Source organism: Macaca thibetana, chromosome 4, assembly GCF_024542745.1.
Source record: "Macaca thibetana thibetana isolate TM-01 chromosome 4, ASM2454274v1, whole genome shotgun sequence".
Taxonomy (NCBI): domain Eukaryota; kingdom Metazoa; phylum Chordata; class Mammalia; order Primates; family Cercopithecidae; genus Macaca; species Macaca thibetana.
Window position 1 is genome coordinate 26163133 of NC_065581.1, and position 19469 is coordinate 26182601.

At 41.3% G+C, this 19469-nt stretch overlaps 2 protein-coding genes across 3 annotated transcripts; one reads left to right on the top strand and one right to left on the bottom strand.

Moving 5' to 3' along the window:
* Window positions 1-1757: 1757 nt before the first annotated feature.
* On the bottom strand, window positions 1758-18548 carry LOC126953551 (histone H4). 2 transcript variants are annotated; one of them, XR_007725243.1, is made up of 4 exons: window positions 17519-18108; window positions 17199-17323; window positions 13623-13776; window positions 1758-6265 (listed from the first exon to the last, which is right to left on the bottom strand). XR_007725243.1 is itself a non-coding variant. In XM_050788984.1 (3 exons), the coding sequence occupies exon 1, from the start codon at window positions 18501-18503 to the stop codon at window positions 18192-18194; it is 312 nt and encodes a 103-aa protein (XP_050644941.1). In that variant the 5' UTR covers window positions 18504-18548; the 3' UTR covers window positions 1758-6265; window positions 13623-17323; window positions 17519-18191. The 2 variants fall into 2 exon arrangements, 1 of the variants encoding a protein (XP_050644941.1); XM_050788984.1 differs by having other exon boundaries at window positions 13623-17323; window positions 17519-18548.
* Window positions 13126-13631, top strand: LOC126953540 (histone H2B type 1-C/E/F/G/I-like). Its single transcript, XM_050788973.1, has one exon. It carries the CDS (start codon window positions 13136-13138, stop codon window positions 13565-13567), a length of 432 nt encoding a protein of 143 aa, XP_050644930.1. The 5' UTR covers window positions 13126-13135; the 3' UTR covers window positions 13568-13631.
* Window positions 18549-19469: the final 921 nt, after the last annotated feature.

A 19469-nucleotide genomic window follows, 5' to 3' on the forward strand; every position in this document is an offset into this window, starting at 1 on the left:
ACTGGTTTGCTACACACTGGTTCATCAAATGAAGGTTACCGAGGGGAAGAAACTAAACAAGATGTTTGCACTTCATGTTACTTTTTGAGTTTATAAACATAAAAATAGAATTTATTTCCGTTACAGACATAGGTAATTCATTACTTGCCATGGACTACCTTTGCTAAGAAAAATCTGAATGAGAAGATGGCAAGAAGTCTGAAAAGAAAAGTTATTATTAATAAAATCTGCGGAGAATTGTAAATTCTGCCTTCATTGTTGATCCAAACCCTTCTTCTAAGACCTCCCCTTTATAGACATCTATCTATATACCTACCTACCTACCTACCTATCTATCTACCTGTTTTCACTTTACTTTCCGGCATCAAGTTCTGAGTGGGTAAGGCCTAAGCACTGATTTGGCTTTGGTAATGAACGTGAAGTTAAAAACATATTAGCTTATGCTAAGCTGCCATTTGAAAGGTCTCCTCCAGCATCTGAATTAAGGGAAACAATGTTTTGAAGCAGTCACAAAACTTTTCTAATGCATTCGATCTGAGGTAAGACCTGATAATTTGTACTTCTAAATTATCCAGGTGATGCTGATGCTGCTGGTCCGGAGACCATATCTGGAGAGCTTTACTTTAAAGGAAATGAAACTGCCCTAAAATGTTAATACTAAATAGCCACACAAAGCCGGAAAATCGCACAGAACTTCAAGCCGAAGATGAAAGGTCCTGAAAAATGGCAGCGGTCATCCTACTCCCGGTACGGCTATGCGGGCATGAAAAAGAGTCTTGGGGCCCATCGTGCCCCTCCATGCAGGCTCCCTCATAAGGTCATCCCATCAACCTTTGCCACAAACGCCCGCCCCCTCATAGGGCCGTCCGGCCACGCCCCTCCGTGCCCTGACGACAGAGCCACACTTTAAGCCGCTGCCACGTTACGTCCATCCGGCTCCCGCATATGGCGTCGCGAACGTTTAACGTCCGTCCGGCGCGCGTCCGGGACGTTTCCCCGTAGGCAGCTAGCTGGTGGTTCCCAGTCCCCGGCGAGTGGACCTCTTTCTTCTGCGGCCACCAGATCGCCGGACATCGGAGACTTCGAACAATCCGGTGGACAGTTTAAAAACAGAGGACCGGCCGTCGCAGTGGCTCACGCCTGTAATCCCAGCACTTTGGGAGGCTGAGGCGGGCGGATGACGTGGTCAGGAGATAGAGACCATCCTGGCTTACGCGGTGAGACCCCGTCCCTACCAGGTGTACAAAAAGTTAGCTGGGTATGGTGGCACGCGCCTGTAGTCCCAGCTACTCAGGAGGCTGAGGCAGAAGAATTCGCTAGAACCCGGGAGGCAGAGGTTGCAATGACCGAGATCGCGCCACTGCACTCCAGCCTGGCGACAGAGCGAGACTCCGTCTCAAAACAAAAAAACAGAGGACCGGAAATTTTGAAGACTGAGAAGCCAGGCAATAATCTTCCCTTGATCTTTTTGCTCCTCTCACAAGAGCTTTTCAGACTGCTGAAACCAACGAGAAGAGTGAGGAAGCAGGAAGAAAATTTCAGCTTCAGTCTCTCAGCATCCTCCTGCTTTCTTCTCAGAGAGGTGGCACTTCCCCCCTTCTCTAGTAGCTGAAAATATGCCTCCCATCTCCAAGGAGACGTTTCTTGCACCTCCCTTACTGTTCTCACGCCTGTAGGGCTCTTCGTGTGAGGATTCGGTGTATGTATGTATATGAATGTGTGCGAATAATTATTTCCTAATTGAATGTTTTTTAAAAAAAAAAAATCATCTTCAGGTACAGTTAGCGCCGTCCTCCATTAAACAGCAGGCACGGTGTCTACGGCCCAAAGTTCTTTTGGGGGCTTATGAAAATATTTTAATTTCTTCTAAAGTCAGAAGGGAAAAAATGAACATTTAAGTCGAAGAAGACGTTATATATTAATCTTCATATGACTTTAATGAAGGAAGGTGCGCACGAAGGCAGAAGCACTTCAGGAGCAAGAAAGACAATGCAGCCGTTGGTGCACATAGCTGACAACCCTTACGAGTTATTTTTATTTCTTTTTATTTTTTATTTTTTACACATACATTTCTAAGTGATTTCCAGATACTAATGTCAGCCCCAAAACATATCTGTGCACTGTTATCCCACTTTTTTTTTTTTTTTTTTTTTTTTTTTTTTTTTTGAGATGGAGTCTCCCTCTGTTGCCCAGTCTGGAGTGCAGTGGTGCGATCTCACCTCATTGCAACCTCCACCTCCCGGGTTCAAGCGATTCTCCTGCCTCAGCCTCCTGAATGGCTGGGATTACAGGCACGCTCCACCATGCCCTGCTAATTTCTGCATTTTTAGTAGAGACAGGGTTTCACCATGTTGGTCAGGCTGGTCTGGAACTCCTGACTTGTGATCCGCCCGCCTCGGCCTCCCAAAGTGCTGGGATTACAGGTGTGAGCCACCACGCCCAGCCTGTTATCCCACTTTTACCCATGAGTATATACCAAGTGAAGCTTAAAATAACTTGTCCAATGTCCTACGCCTAATACATGACAGAGAGCTTTCTGACCTAGGCAGGTTAGCTCCAGGGTCCCTTCTTTACATTACAAATATTATCTCTTGGTAACTCTAAGGAATTAATTTAACAACATGTAAAAACAAAACCTTGCATTTCACATGATCAGTGAGATTTCCACTTTTCTCTCTGCCAATAATAGTACTGCACATAAATATAGTACAGTATATACCTGTCTCTTTTTTTTATGGTACTCTCCCCATATCACACTACACGCCCACGCAATTACCACTTCTCTGGTCCTTCAGGGATGCTTCTCTCTTCATCTTGCTTCAGCACCCCAACACCATGTATGGAGATGAAGTCTCCATTCGCTGCATTGAAAACACACACCAACTTGAGTCAACCAGATTCCCATAGCAAACAGTGTGAGTTGAGTTTAGAATCAGAGAAATATTTTAGCATTATTCACCCTCTCTACCCACCTTATTCCCAGGGATACAGAGTTAAAGCATCCAGTGAAGAGCTATCTATAGGCAATTAGAATATGTCAGCAAAGAGGCTCCCAGAAAACTCCAAAAATGCCTAACTCTGTTCTACTCACCTGCTGATTATGCCTAGACCAAATGCCACACTGTTTTAATTACTGTAGGTTCATATGTCTTCATATATAGTGGTAAGTCATGGCCCATCACTCTCTTCTTTTCCTTTTTCTTTTTTTCTTTTTTGAGAATCATCTTGACTATTTTCATTCATTGATATGAATTTTACAGTGCTCTACAAAATATTCATTAGGGTTTGCTTGACATTACATTTTTCAGTAATTTAGAAAACTATCCTTTTAGGAGAGTTTATATGAACATTTTAGTATATTGAATCATCACAAAACATAAACATAGTACACTATAAAGCTGCCTCTTTTTAAAATGGATATTGTTTTATGTACTTAATGACATTACAAAATTTTTATCATATATATCTGGAATATTTACTCTTGGATTTAGAATCTGTTGTACTGTTGTGATGTCTAGCTTTTCTATAATATCTTGATTTCAGATAGGTAATTGCTAGTGTACAAAAATGCCATGAATTTTTGTATGGTACTCTTATGCCCACTAATTCCAATTCTTTTTTTTTTTTTTTTTGACGGAGCCTTGCTCTGTCGCCAAGGCTGGAATGCAATGATTCAATCTCGGCTCACCGCAATCTCTGCCACCCAGGTTCAAGCGATTCTTCTGCCTCAGCCTCCCGAGTAGCTGAAACTATAGGCACGTGCCACCACACCTAGCTAATTTTTTGTATTTTCAGTAGAGACGGGATTTTACTGTGTTAGCCAGGATAGTCTCCATCTCCTGACCTCATGATCCACCCGCCCCGGCCTCCCAAAGTGATGGGATTACAGGTGTGAACCACCGTGCCTGGCCTATGCCCACTAATTCCAATTCTTATTTGATGTAATTGTTTATAGATTCTCATGAACTTTTACCTTGACAATTACGTTATTTTCAAAAATAATCATCTTTTCCTGTTGAATCCTTGCTCTTCTCACTGTCTGTTCCTATCTCATGGTATTGGCCAAACTCTGTGATGCCATGTTGAATAGGAGTAGTTTCACACCACACTTGTCTTCCTTCCACCTCTATGGGAATCCTTCCAAAATGGCACCATTAAGTGTTATACTCACTGTAGCTACTCCTTATGAAGTTCTCTTCTCATTCTTAAGTGTTTATGATGAAAGAGTGTTACATTTTGTTAAATGCTTTCTCATTATCTTTGGAGATGATCACGTTTTTTATTAATCTTTTTATTTTATATTTTATTTTTGAGATGGAGTCTCACTCTGTCACCCAGGCTGGAGTGCAGTGCCTTGATCTAAGCTCATTACAACCTCCACCTCCCAGGTTCAAGTGATTCTTCTGCCTCAGTTTCCCAAGTAGTTGGGACTACAGGTGCATGCCACCATGTCTGGCTAATTTTTGTATTTTCAGTAGAAGACAAGGGTTCCTGCCACTGGCCAGGCTGGCCTTGAACTCCTGACATCAAGTGACCCACCTGCCTCGGCCTCCTAAAGTACTAGGAATGCAGGCGCGAGCCACTGCTCTGGGCCTTCCTTTATTAATTTCTTAAACTGGCAGATTTAGAATGCTAAACTTCCTTCTATTCTTAGAATAAACCCTATATAATATGCTATTTATTTAAATAATATGGTCTCTGCAATTTCTTCTGGTTTCCATGTTTTCTCATAATAGGCATTTATTTCTAAAAAACAAAAATGAATGTTCATTACTGAGACAAAGCTATACTTTTGTTTTTTTCTTCTCCCTTTTTAAAATTTGTATTCTCCTCCAGTTTTGCTAATAACGTTATACAATTTTAAAAGAAAAAAGTGAGTAGGAGAGCTATTTTTCTATAGTAACAGATTCTGTAAAATAGGTATCATGCCAAGTGAGGTGGCATGTCCCTGTAGTCCCAGCTACTTAGGAGGTGAAGCAGAAGGACCACTTGAGCCCAGGAGTTAGAGACTGTAGGGTGCTGCCATCACGCCTGTGTATAGCCACTGCACTACAGCGGAGGCAACATAGCGAGACCTATCTCAGAAAAAAAAAAAAAATAAGAGATGATCTATTCCTTAAAAATTCACTAAAACTTGGAAAATCAGATTGGACTTGGCAGTATTTGGGTGGAAGGACACAGAAAAGATTTTTTTTTTTAACTGCCTACCTTATTTTCATAATCATAATTTGTTTACTCAGCTTGTCTATTAATTTTCTTCTTTTTCTTGAAAATTATTTTCCACTGAGTTTAATTTTTTGTAAACATTACACAGCATTCTCTTATCGTTCTTTATATCTCCCTTTTTGTAGTTATGTTCATTAATTTCTATAACTTTCTGAAACCAGGATTAATTTTTTTCTTGAAATTGTCCAATGTATGCTTTGAAAAATAGAAGGGATGTTTTCTATGTCAAATGAAGGTAATCATAGATAGATCAAATTTGCTTATTGTCTTATTCAAATCCTGGACAACCATTAGCATTTTTCTTTGTTTGTAATATAAGTGTCTAACACTCATACAGAATATTGAAAAGTTACCCTACAATTGTAAATTTGAAATTCCCCTTCTAATTCTGTCAGTTATTTATTGACATAGTAGTGGTTCGGTAGTCCAGTGCATATAAGGTTTTGAATGTTACATCTTACTTTTGGATTTTTATTTTATCATTATGGAGTATAGCAAAGTTCTCTTTTGTTCTTTTTCAAATGTACTTGGTTTTGATTATCCCGTGCTCCTTGATTGTTTTATTATTCTATTTTTTATTTCATTAAACTTTTAGTAAATAGTTATTTTTATAGTCTGTATCTAATCATTTCAATATCTGAAATCCTTTGTTTGCTTAGGGATCTAGGAGGAAATAGAAGGCTCTTCTTTGCTTATAAGCCAAACTCTCCAAAGTGTCTGTTTTTCTTCAATTTTGTGACATTTGTTACGACCTTATATTTAAACATCCTAAGTTCCTGACAGAGTGTCTGGCATATAATAGGTGTTCAATAAATGATTGCTCAATAAATAGATAATGTGTATAAATGTAGAGAACTTGGGTTCAAGATGATTTCCTCCTGAAGGGGTTTGTGTTTGTCTTCATCAGGCACGAGGGGGCACTATAAGCCTGAGTCAATTTAATTTCAGGACGTCTTCATTGGAACTCAAGACTTCATTAAAACTTAGGGTTAAATCTTTGGGGCCAATTTTCTCCATCCACCTCCTCAGAGCCAGAGTCCTGTAGAGACAAACAAGGTTTTATCCCAGGGATGTTTACTAGGTTTTTTTCTTCTTTTTTCCTTTTTTTCTCCAGGCTACCCCTGTTTCAAAGCATTCTGGCTTTATGCTATGTGTCTTCACTTTTGTTTAAGAGCCTAGAATTCTATTCCCTAAGGGGCAGACTTTAATTCCCAGAGCTCGGAATCCTGATTAATGGTATTTGCACCCAGAGAACCAAAGATGTCCTATTTGTCACCCTCGTTTCAGCTTCTAAATTTTATTGTTCTGGATGGTTTATGGGAATTTCCCTTGTGGTTTTTTCTTTGCTTTTTTTTTTTCTTTGGGGGTGTGTGTGTGTGTTTGAGAGAGTCTTGCTCTTTCACCCAGGCTGGACTGTAGTGGCATGATCTCGGCTCACTGCAACCTCCACTTCCCAGGTTCAAGCGATTCTCCTGCCTCAGCCTCCTGAGTAGCTTGGATTATAGGCGTGCACCACCACGCCCGGCTAATTTTTGTATTTTTAGTAGAGATGGGTTTCACCATGTTGGCCAAGCTGGTGTCCAACTCCTGACCTCAAGTGATTCACCCGCCTTGACTTCGCAAAGTTCTGGGATTACAGGCATGAGCCACCGTGCCCGGCCCCTTGTGTTTTTTGTTAATTGAGTAACTAAGTACTAGTTCGTTGGTTGTAGTTTCTCTAGTTCATAGGTGTATTGCTTCAATAGAGTTTTCTGGAATATCTTGTTTTCCACATTGCAGATAAGAGTCCTTACAGTGTCCCTCTCTATCCCTGTAAACCTTTGCTTTAATATTTTGTCTGATACTAATATTGCTAAACTAGCAATGTCTTGGTAAACATTTTCCGGGGATATTTGTCCCTCATCTTCTTTATTATTGTTATTATTGTCTTTTTAAATCCACGCATGATTTGTTTTTAGGCCCAAATAAGAGGAGTACTCTCTAAGGCACATTATTACATATATTCTTTGCTTCAATTTAAAAAAATCGTAAAAAGATAAAATACTGTTCATGTTCAGAAACTGACACATGCTTTTTTTTTTTTTTTTAGAAAGGCAAAATAAAACTTCCATGAAATTACAACCATATAGCAAAATACCTTGGATATATTCCATTTAATTTAATATCTCACATTATTTTTGTGTTTCATTGTATGTAAACCTGAAAAAAAAAATCACTGTTCTTGGAGCTAGAGAGAACTTTTATGGGAAAGATGACTATCAGAGAAATCTACTTATTTGTAAGCATACTAGCCAATTTTGTTTTTAAAGTAATGATCCTGTGGTCCAGGTAACAGCACCCTTCAGCTCATCATCAAGTGATTACTACCTCAGAAGAGTTGAGAGCAATTGGGATTCAGGAAGTATGACTAGACAGGCAATTTTCATGATATCCAACATATATTGCTTTAAATAATATATGTCACTAATTTCTGATTACATTAAAATAAAACCAAATGTATTTAATCTTTTACATTTTTATTTTTTTAAACATCAGACCCAGTGAGATTTAAATGATATATCATTGATTGAAACTAATAATATTGATATTATTTTTCATTTTAATTTTGCCTATTTTATAGGCAGTTTTCAATGGCCTGTTTACCTTTATCTGAGCTCTGTGATCAAAAAACAGCAATGGTTAAAGAAATCCTCCCCACCTTCTTTTGTTCCAAAAATGGCTTACTGCAAAAACCACCCTTCATCATATGTGATTTAAAGAAGACTCATTGGTCGAGCCTGGTGGCTCAGGCCGGTAATCCCAGCACTTTGGGAGGCTGAGGCGGGCAGATGACGAGGTCATGAGATCCAGACCATCCTGGCCAATATGGTTAAACCCCATCTCTACTAAAATTACTAAAATTAGCCGGGCGTGGTTCAACAGATTCTCCTGCCTCAGCCTCCCAAGTAGCTGGGACTACAGGCAGGTGCCACCATGCCCAGCTAATTTTTGTCTCCATCTCTTGACCTCGTGATTTGCCCGCCTCGGTCTCCCAAAGTGCTAGGACTACAGGTGTGAGCCACTAACCCCAGCCAGGGAGCACATCTTCTATAAGGAGGTTTTATCTTCTACTTCTAGGAAGAAAAACGGGAGATCAGAGCACCCCTCTTGCATCTGCTGTTTTTAAGTCCCTTTAGCTCAAAATAATCCTTATGCCAAAATGGCATATTGTAATCTGGAATATTCTGCCAGCTTTCACATGTTTATGTGAAGGTACTATGTGCCAGGCACTATTCTAAGTGCTAGATATACATCAATGGATAAAACAAGCAAAAATTCCTGCCCTCTTGGATCTTACATTTCTATAGGGTTGTCATTCATTTTGTTTCATTTCTTTAACTTAAACAACCAAACCCTACTTGAATTAACACTGAACATTTTAATTACTGATGCTCTATCTGTGCTTTGATTGAATTATTTAAAAAAGAAATTCATGCAATTTATCTTATCAAGGAAGGCAACTAATCTAATAAGATTTAAATTCACTAATCCATCTCTACATAATTTCCAGGAAAAAATGAACAGATTTAATTCATAGAATTTTGCTTTTAAAGATCCTATCATCAATAACAATCAAAATATCTTTAAAAAAGTAATCAGGCCCAACCAAGAGTGGTGGCTCACACCTGTAATCCCAGCACTTTGGGAGGCCAAGGCTGGCAGATCACCTGAGGTGAGCAGTTCAAGAGCACCCTGGCCAACATGGTGAAACCTCATCTCTACTAAAATATAAAAATTAGCCAGGCATGGTAGCACATGCAGGTAATTCCAGTTACTGAGGAGGCGGAGGCACAAGAATTGCTTGAATCCAGGAGGCAGAGGCTGTGGTGAGCTGAGATCAAGCTACTGCAGGTGTGTGCTACCACGCCCGCAAAGGAAAGGGAAGGGGAAAGGATGGGAGGGAAGGGGGGCAGGGAAGGGAACTCAGAAGCTGAAAAAAATATATATTACCTAGTGAGAAATAGGAAATGGAAAATGGTTCCCTCCATCCAGACATTTCAAACCTTGCAAGGACATTAAGGGTTGAGGGATGGCAGGGTGGCCTGCCATTTTTCTATGCCAGGCTTCAGCCTTGAGCTCTAGATCTATAGATGTATCTTCACCCTGAGCAGCTCTATGTGAATGTCTCAACCAGCCTCTCACCTTATTACATATATACTAGAGAAATGTGTGCACATCTACACCAGGAAACATGTGCAAGAAAGTTCACCGAAGTAATGACCTCGATAATCCCAGATAGACACAATATGAAGGTCTGTTATAATAAATTGAGTAAACTAGTGTTACTGTATATTTAGCTATTTAAAATAATGAAACTATGGTACTGGAGTAACATATATGAACATGAATGAATCTCAGAAACACTGGTTTGGATAAAAACATCATAAAATTATATACAGCTTGTGATTCCATTTATGTGAAGATAAAAATAGGCAAAATGAAATGACTTACAATTTATGAATCCATTCTTAGATATTTAAACCAAGAAAAACCAAAAAACAAAAACAAAAATAAGATTGATTAAAACAAAATGTAGGGCCAGGCTTGGTGTCTGACACCTGTAATTTCAGTGACTGGGGAGGCTAAGACGGGAGAATGCCTGGGCAATATAGTGAGATCCCCTTCTCTAAAAAAAAATTTTTTTTTTTTTGAGACAGGGTCTCACTCTGTCTCCCAGGTAGGAGTGCAGAGGCACAATCTTGGCTCACTGCAACGTCCAGCTCCTGGGTTCAAGCAATTCTCCTTCCTCAACCTCCCAAGTGGCTGGGATTGCAGGGGTGTGTCACCACGCCCAGCTAATTTTTGTATTTTTAGTAGAGACAGGGTTTCACCATTTTGATCAGGCTGGTCTTGAACTCCTGACCTCAGATGATCCACCCGTGTTGACCTCCCAGAGTGCTGGAATTATAGGCATGAGCCGCTGTGCCCGGCCTGACATTCTAGTTCTTAAACTGCCCTTTATTTTGATGATGTACATGTGTACTCTGTGAAAAGTGAAATATACTGTTCATAAGATTATGTGAGTGATTGCTGTTTGCCTAGCTCAAAGTTCTTCCTGTCTCTCCCACTGAATTGAGGAGAGTTATACAGGGCCTATTAATTACTAATGATATTTTACTTCTTAAACTGGGTTTTTAAGTACCAACCATTTGTTTTACAATTCTTGTTTATGTTGCATATACCCTTTTGTACAAATCTATTCACTATAAAAAGTTTAAAACTCTCTTGAGATCTCAATCAGAAACAGGAAATCTCAATGCCACTCTACAGTTACTGTCACTTTTAAATTTCCCATTGTCTTTTTCTTAATTGTGTGCCATATCACCATTTTTATTCATATAGATATATAAGTACAGAAATTTTAGTCTTTAGCAGGAATTTCAAAAATCACGAATGGCAGTGTTACCTACCTCATTTAAATCACTTAAGGGTCTCAATCCAATCTTGTCAGTTGAATATCTGATATGTGTAGTTTGGATGTAGTTAAGGGCCTTCATCTGCACTTTTCTTTCTGTTTCTTCTTGCAGTTGCAGATTGTATCATGAACTCTCTCTGTGGTTTTCTTTGTGTATATACATTTTGTGTCTCTCCAACATATTAGTTCATCCTCTTTAGGTGAATTTCTTTTTCTTTTTATCCTACTCTTCACGTCTGTCTCTCCTTCCACTGCGTCTGTTTATTTTTTCTCTCCCTTTACCACTTTTCCCTTAATAGGGTTTAAATTTTCTGTCTCATTTGTCTTTCTCCTTTTTCTCTACTAAGTTATACCATAGAATCAAAAATTTTTTTCATTTCTAACCTCTTTTAGTCATTAAAGAAATGCTTCATTTTCCATTCTTTTAACATGAGAAAAATACCGTTTCTCTTTTTGCAACACAGCCCACCAAGGTAGGTGAAGATGTCTTCTAACGGACTAGATACAAGTCAGATTGCCTGAATCATCATTCTGGTTACACCTAGTATAAGCAATGGGGTTTTAGGCAGGACGCCGCCACTTGAGTTCTCTAATTTCCCTTTCTGTTAAATGAGAAAAAAGTAATATCACATAAGCTTTTTTTTTTTTTTTTTTTTTTTTGAGACAGAGTCTTACTGTTTCACCTAGGATGGAGTGGAATGGTGCAGCCTTGGCTCACTGCAACCTCCGCCTCCGGGGTTCTCCCTCAGCCTCTCAAGTAGCTGAGACTACAGGCGTACGCCACCATGCCCGGCTAATTTTTGTATTTTTAGTATCGACGGGGTTTCACTATATTGGCCAGGCTGGTCTCAAACTCCTGACCTCCTGATCCACACCCCTCGGCCTCCAAAAGTTTTGGGATTACAGGCGTGAGTCATCACTCCAGGCCGTTTTGTTTGTTTGTTTGTTTTTCTTTGAGATGGAGTCTCTCTTTCTCTTGTCCCGGCTGCAGTGCAATGCCAGGATCTCCGCTCACAGCAAGCTCCGCCTCCGAGGTGCATGCCATTCTCCTGCCTCAGTCTCCCAAGTAGCTGGGACTACAGGCGCCCGCCACCACGCCCAGCTAATATTTTTGTATTTTTAGTAGAGACAGGGTTTCACCCTGTTAGCCAGGATGGTCTGGATCTCCTGACCTTGTGATCCGCCCGCCTCGGTCTCCCAAAGTGCTGGGATTACAGACGTGTAATCCCAAAAGGAGAAAGACAAATGAGACAGAACATTTAAACCGTGTTAAGGGAAAAGTGGCACCACGCCCGCCCCAAGATTTTTTGATTAAATAAATACAAATAAAGCGCATTAGCTATTCTGAACACTGCTACATTAGCTAAATTGGAAATTTAAAAAAAAAAAAAGATGTTAAACATATTTTAAAGTTTTCTCGTCATCACTGAAGTGAGAAAAACAAATTACTTTGTGAAACAAACATAAGACACAATAAATTCAGAGTACACTTTTGTTAGATGCTAACTCACAGAGTGGAATACATTTTGCACAGCACCTTCATGCCTGGAGACTTAGGACCCAGGAAATGGGAATGGTGGCAGGAGAGGAGAGGGTCTAGGGGCCTGGGGAGCCTGGGGTGAAGGAGGAGGGCTTAAAAAGGACAGTCAAATTTAGGAAGAACAGTTTCTTAAACTGAACAGTTAGCTAAGAAGCGGGCTTTAGCCAAAGATGATAATAATAACTTGAAAGTAAAGCTCTTTGTTAAATAGCGGACTCTTTCATTTTAATTTTTTAAATAATATTTTCACTAGTAAGACTGAATATTTATTTCGGATCCTCGCTGTAGGGCTAAACTAGGTGTGACTTGCTTTTCCATTAAGGACTGAAGCCATTTTGGCTAAGACATGCTTTCCTGTCTTAGCTCTCTTCAAGAGATGCTATTTACTTTTGTTGTTGTTGTTGTTGTTGTTCTCCGGACCATTATTGCCTGCCCTTTATTTTCATGATGTGTTTGTGCACTCTGTAAAAAGTGGGAAACACTGTTCTCGGGATTGTGCGGGTGACCGCCGGTCGCCTAGCTCGCCGTTCTTCAGGTCTCTCCTGCTGCTCTAGAATCTACATCAGAATGCCAAGGAATAGCTTTTCCAGGAGCTTTTAAACCGACCTTACATTTCGAAGACGTAACTGCGCCAGAAGCTTTGTCTCCCTGGCATTTAAAAGCATAGAGGAGAGCAACTTTTAGTTTTTAAAATGAATAAGTAAACTAATCTGAATTGTTTGGAATGCCAGGAACGTGTTATATAAAATGTTAATTAGGTGACCCGTGCACGAAAACTGCTCTCAGGATACGACCAATAGGAGAGTAGACCTAGGCTCCTTCATTTGCATGCAGACTTCACGACAAAAGAACGAATCAGAGATAGAGAAACTAAATCTTCATTTACATAACATTGTCTACAAATTCCGAGGATCATGAGATGTAGATTTCATTTTGATTCCTACTTGCAGAACAGCGAAGGTAGCATGCCTGAGCCAGCGAAATCCGCTCCGGCCCCAAAGAAGGGCTCCAAAAAGGCCGTGACCAAGGCGCAGAAGAAGGACGGCAAGAAACGCAAGCGCAGCCGAAAGGAGAGCTACTCCGTATACGTGTACAAGGTGCTGAAACAGGTCCATCCCGACACCGGCATCTCCTCCAAAGCCATGGGGATCATGAATTCCTTTGTCAACGACATCTTCGAGCGCATCGCCGGCGAGGCTTCCCGCCTGGCGCATTACAACAAGCGCTCGACCATCACCTCCAGGGAGATCCAGACGGCCGTGCGCCTGCTGCTGCCCGGGGAGCTGGCCAAGCACGCCGTGTCGGAGGGCACCAAGGCCGTCACCAAGTACACGAGCTCCAAGTAAACTTAGCCCTGCAACTGCCTTAGTAAACCCAAAGGCTCTTTTCAGAGCCACTCACCTTTTCACAATTGGAGCTATATACTGACACGTGAAGTTACTGGAAACTCTTGCAGCTGAAGTAGGCATGTTTTTAAAACTTAAAATGGTACTTGTTGGGCTGGTGGCTTTATGAAACTGGTTTCCGTGTTTTATGAGGTATCAGTCGATAGCACCTAAGAGACAACAGTAATTTCATGGTTTTGCTCTATGAAGACGAATTACGTTTCTCTTCTTGAGTCCTTAAAAGTCTACGGGTTTTACAAAAGAAGCCCACATAGGGGCCTGGAGCGGGGGTGGGGAAGGAGGAGACTGCTGCTCTCAAAATAGTTCTTAATGTTGAATTTGCTTTTTTCCTTTCTTTTTTCAATTCCTTCAAAAAAGTCTTAATTTGGATTTTTAGGTTCTAAAGCAAAAAATAAAACCCTCTTCCCTCCACTGCCCCACCTCTGCGACCTGTCTGGTTTCACCAACTAGACAATTCTCTGTGCAACCACACTCGCATTTGCACACAACACACATTGTTCATTGGTCGACAATCCCCATCTCATCTTAATCATGTTCTTAGAGAAGTTGGGTCTCCATTGTTAAGGATTCTCCTAATCACAAAAGCTGACTATATACTTATCCCCAATCCAATCATTAATAAGGGGCATGTGATCTTTAGGATAGGTGTAGCCAAATTAATCAGATCCTTGAGGCTAAAAGGAACTCTGCCTTCTCCGGAGAACAAGTCAGGGAACAAAGAAATAAAGTTGTATTAGGAAGAAAGGAGGGGAAATGACTTTTGGGGAGGAGGCATCTGCACTGCCTGATACAAGCACCTTCCAGGCGAAGGTGGATGAAAGCTACATCCTGTAGGTTGAAAACGGATAGTCATTCATTCACATTGAAGTGCCAAGCAGTGAATTTTGTACTGAGGACTTTTGCACTGAGAACAGTGGTTCTCAGACGAGTGTGCATCAGAATCACGTGGAGAGCTTGTTAAAGGAGATTGCTGATATAAAAACTATGCTAACCAAGCCTCCTGCTTACATGGAGTTTTCTTGTGATAAAGATGTGGGAGAAGATTGTGAAGTCTGAATGTCAAACAATGAAGTTTAGATTTATTTTGCAGACAGTTATAGAAAGCTTGTGAGCAGGGACTAACAAAATTATAACTAGTTCTAGGAATATGCTTCCTGTGGCAGGAGACTGGATGCAGTGGAGGGAAATAATGATGTTGAAAGAGGATAAAGTTTCAAGCCAAAGAAATGGCAGGAGTAATGGAGCAGGGGATACAATAAACAAATCAGAAAGTAGTTGAAGGGATTTCATTTAGTATTTCATCAAATACTGGCTGCATTCCCTCTGTGCCAGGCATTGAAATACTGCAGTGAGCAAGACAGACAAGAGATTTATCTTCCTAGTAAAAGAAGAGAGACAATAGACTGGGCATGGTGGCTCAAGCCTGTAATCCCAGCACTTTGGGAGGCCAAGGAGGGCGGATCATCTGAGGTGGGGATTTCAAGACCAGCCTGTCCAACATGGCAAAACCCTGTCTCTATTAAAAATACAAAAATTAGCTGAGCATAGTGGCACAGGCCTGTAGTTCCAGCTACTTGGGAGGCTGAGGCAGAAGAATCGGATAATTGCTTGAACCCAGGGAGGCGGAGGTTACAGTGAGCTGCCATCACACCACTGCACTCCAGCCTGGGACACAGAGGGAAATTACATCTCAAAGAAAAAAAAAAAGGAGAAGAATACATAAGTCGGTTTCACTCAGTAAATAGTAACAAAATAAACTTACTCCTGTTCAATGTATTATTTAGTATTATGTCTGTGATTCCTCTCCATCTTTAAATTTGGGATCTCTAGATCTCAGACCCTGAAATCCCAGACTTCTGGTTGTTGACAGGAATCCAGGGAGCCCTAGGAGTTCCTTGAGTTTCCGAGCATGAGCCTTAGAAAATGTCTATGTTCATATGTCTATTTTCAACAGATTCTCAAAGGAGTTTTTGATCCATCTATTACTAAGAACTACTCTTGTTTTTTTTGTTGTTGTTTTGTTTTTTGTTTTGTTTTGTTTTGTTTGATACAGAGTTTCGCTCTCATTGCCCAGGCTGGAGTGCAATGGCAAGATCTTGACTCACCACAACCTCCACCTCCTGGGTTCAAGCGATTTTCCTGCCTCACCCTCCTGAGTAGCTGGGATTACAGGCATGCACCACCATACCCAACTAGTTTTTTTATTTTTAGTAGAGACAGGGTTTCTCCATGTTGGTCAGGCTGGTATCGAACTCCCGACAACCTCAGGCGATGCCCCTGCCTCACCTTCCCAAAGTGCTGGGATTACAGGTGAGAGCCATCGTGCGTGGCAGGACCACTCTTTAAGGAAGTCAGCCCACTAAATATATAGGTTACCACTGCTGAAGACATATAGACTATCTAGTCTACCCATTGATCTCTTAACTTTTTTTTTTTTTTTTTTTTTTGGATAGAGTCTCTCTGACCCGGACCTGGAAGTTGCTGGAACTAAAAGCCTGTGTCAGCATGCCCGGCTAATTTTTGTATTTTTATTAGAGATGAGGTTTCTCCGTGTTGGCCAGGAGGGTCTCAAACTCCTGACCTCAAGTGATCCACAAACTTCGGCCACCCTAATTGCTGGGATTACAGGCATGAGCCATGTGCCCTGCCTGATCTCTAACTTGTAATTAGCCCCAGTGTTCTGTCTATAATGGAACACAACAGAGGTGATACCAAGTCGATAGGCTCATTTGGCATCAGCTTTTCTGCAAAGAGCTTTTAGGTCAATGGAAGGACATTCCACAATGAAACAAAACTGAATTTTGTGTGATAAAATTATGCTGCTTACAAAGAGACTTAACAATAAATAAGCTTAAAGACAGGTATTTTTGTTTCATGGAACAAATCCATTGTGATTAGTCCAGCTTTGTGAAGCAGCTCTGCTCCTTGTGATCAATCAGGAAATTTCGTTCCTTCCAAGTCAACGTTCTATCATCTCCTAGGGCCTAATGGTCTCTGCTTGCTCAAAACAAAATCAATACCATTATAGCTGGGGAAGAAGGTAACATGAAAGTTTCAAAGCCCAGACCTGGTAGTAACTTTTCTGTGTCTCACCTGTGTTAGAAATAATGTAGCCACATGCTTACATCTGCTCCCAGAAAGACCAGGAAATGTTGCCTCTTGCTAGACAGCCACCTGTCCAGCTTTCTTTTTATTATGATAAAGTGAAAAAAACTTTATTGGAAAAATGAGGGTTTATGCAATATTCTCCACAAACTAAAATCCATTTTGAGGACAGTGAATAATAGTGTCATACTGATAGTCCTGAGATTGTAATTTTACAGTGATTAAGAACAAGGACTGGAGTAACCCACTAGAGAATGGCATACTTATTTTTGTCTCATTTCCTGAGGTGTAGAGGGAAAGAAGGTGGGAATTTAATCATGATAACCTCGGTTTTAAATGCCCATTCATGCAACCACAGTGGCCTGATCTATGATTTAAGGTAAAATGACTTGTGTTAATAATAAAGTCTAAAACTATTTAAGATAAAAGGCCAACAACAACAACAACAAAAACTCGATCAACATACCTTTAAATTGGCCGCGGGTACATTAATAAAAAGTCCTTTTAAATTCAACAATAGAAAATCAGTAGCTCCGGATGGAAGGCAGCTCAGAGGAACACAGCCAAACAAGTTGGCCTCTTCCCATTCCACTGAAAAATGTTGAGAAAATCTTATATACTTTCATGGTTGTTTCTCCCACGGTAATCACTACTTTCTTCTTTAAAGATTGTATTTGCCAGTTAAGTGCCTCCCACACACCTCCTATCCCCCTATACCCATAACCATGTGAACGCCATTTTGTCTTCCTTTCATATAACAATGCCTTGGTAGGAACTAGTACCTACCTCCATTTTTTTCCCTATTCTTCACAGCAGAATCAGCCTTTACCACTTGCCTTCTGTGATACAGGTTTTGTTACCTTGTTTCTCCAACAGCTACAGTCTTTGCTACTTTCTTTCTCTGATAGCCATGCAGAATGCTAGCGGCAGTTTGCCATCAGTCTCCTTACAGTAATACAGAAAACACAGGCCATGCGTGGTGGCTCACGCTTGTAATCCCAGCACTTTCGGATGCCGAGGAGGGGCAATCTCTTTGAGCTTGAATTCAAGACGAGCCTGGGCAACATGGCGAAAATCCATCGCTACAAAAAATACAAAAATTAGCGGGTGTTGGTCGCGCAAGCCTGTTGTCTCAGCTACGCGGAAGGTTGAGGCACCAGAATCCTTTGAACCCGGGAGGCGGAGACTGCAGTTTGCCGAGATCGCGCCATTGCACTCCAGCGTGGGAGACAGAGCCAGACTGTCTGAAAATAAATCAAAAAATAAAAGATACACTATCCTCACTAGCCAGTAAGATATGAAGCCAAGACGTAATAAAACAATTGAACTTGACAACCGAAGCTACTAAACACGTGAAACTACATTAATTTTAAGCAGTGACTACTACTCTTTCTCCTGAGTGGATAGGTGGCCCTGAAAAGGGCCGTTGGTTTTGCGATAGCAAACTGTGGAGCTAAACTCAGCCGCCGAAGCCATACAGAGTGCGTCCCTGGCGCTTGAGCGCGTACACCACGTCCATGGCTGTGACCGTCTTGCGTTTGGCATGCTCCGTGTAGGTGACAGCATCGCGGATTACATTTTCCAGAAAAACCTTCAACACTCCGCGAGTCTCCTCATAGATGAGGCCAGAAATACGCTTGACGCCGCCGCGGCGAGCCAGGCGGCGGATGGCTGGCTTGGTGATTCCTTGAATATTGTCGCGCAACACCTTGCGGTGACGCTTGGCGCCACCCTTACCTAGGCCCTTCCCACCCTTGCCGCGACCAGACATGTCGAAAGCGCAGCTGTTAAGCTTGTAACACAATACCTCTGGCACAGCCACGCAGCACTTTTATAACAGTATGACGGACCTGTTTGAAAACCTCATGAGCAGTGGCGGGAACCACAGTCAGTTCCCGCCCTTCTGTGCAATTCTCCCTTGCTCAGAATGGAGGAGACCAGGAGGGGCCTGAGGCAACAAAAGAGTCTCAGTTGGGATTTCATAAATACTCCTAGATATGTATGTGTATGTAGATACACCTCATACTTTCAGTCATTAACTGAGCCATCAGTTCATAAACTTTTGACAAAGAAGCCTGACAGCTGTCCCCCACTTTTCCCAGAATATGAAATAATTAGTACACACTCTTTCCCTCACAAGGTGCTGTGTTTTGTTGGGTTTTGTTTGTTTGTTTTTGCGACAGGGTCTTGCTCTGTTGCCCAGGAGGGAGTGCAGTGGCACGATCTAGGCTCACTGCAACCTCTGCCTCCCAGGTTTAAGCATTCTCCTGCCTCAGCCTCCTGAGTAGCTGGGGTTACAGGCGCCCGCCACCATGCCCAGCTAATTTTGGTATTTTGTTAGAAGAGACGGGGTTTCACCATATTGGTCAGGATGGTCTGGAACTTCTGAACTTGTGATACGCCTGCCTCGGCCTCCCAAAGTGCTGGGATTACAGGTGTGAGCCACGCGCCGGGCCACAAGGTGCTTTCAAAGTATTTTAAGCAAATCATATGTTTATTGTCTCTGATATTATTTTTTATCGATTTATGCATTCCTAGTTAACCAAGCAGGGCTCTTCAGCCTGCAGGCTAGATAGTGCTACTGAGGGAACTAAAAGCATATGCAAGTTACACATTTAGAGGTCAAATTAGGATAAGATCACTTAGGGCCCATTGAAGACATGAATATGTACATCCCCAAAACAATTAGAACCTTGTTGGGCTGAAATTTATGAAAATTTATGATTTGATTGTATGC

Coding starts and splice junctions, on each gene's coding strand:
- LOC126953540 (XM_050788973.1), top strand. CDS start 13,136: ATGAGATGTAGATTTCATTTTGATTCCTACTTGCAGAACAGCGAAGGT.
- LOC126953551 (XM_050788984.1), bottom strand. CDS start 18,503: ATGTCTGGTCGCGGCAAGGGTGGGAAGGGCCTAGGTAAGGGTGGCGCC.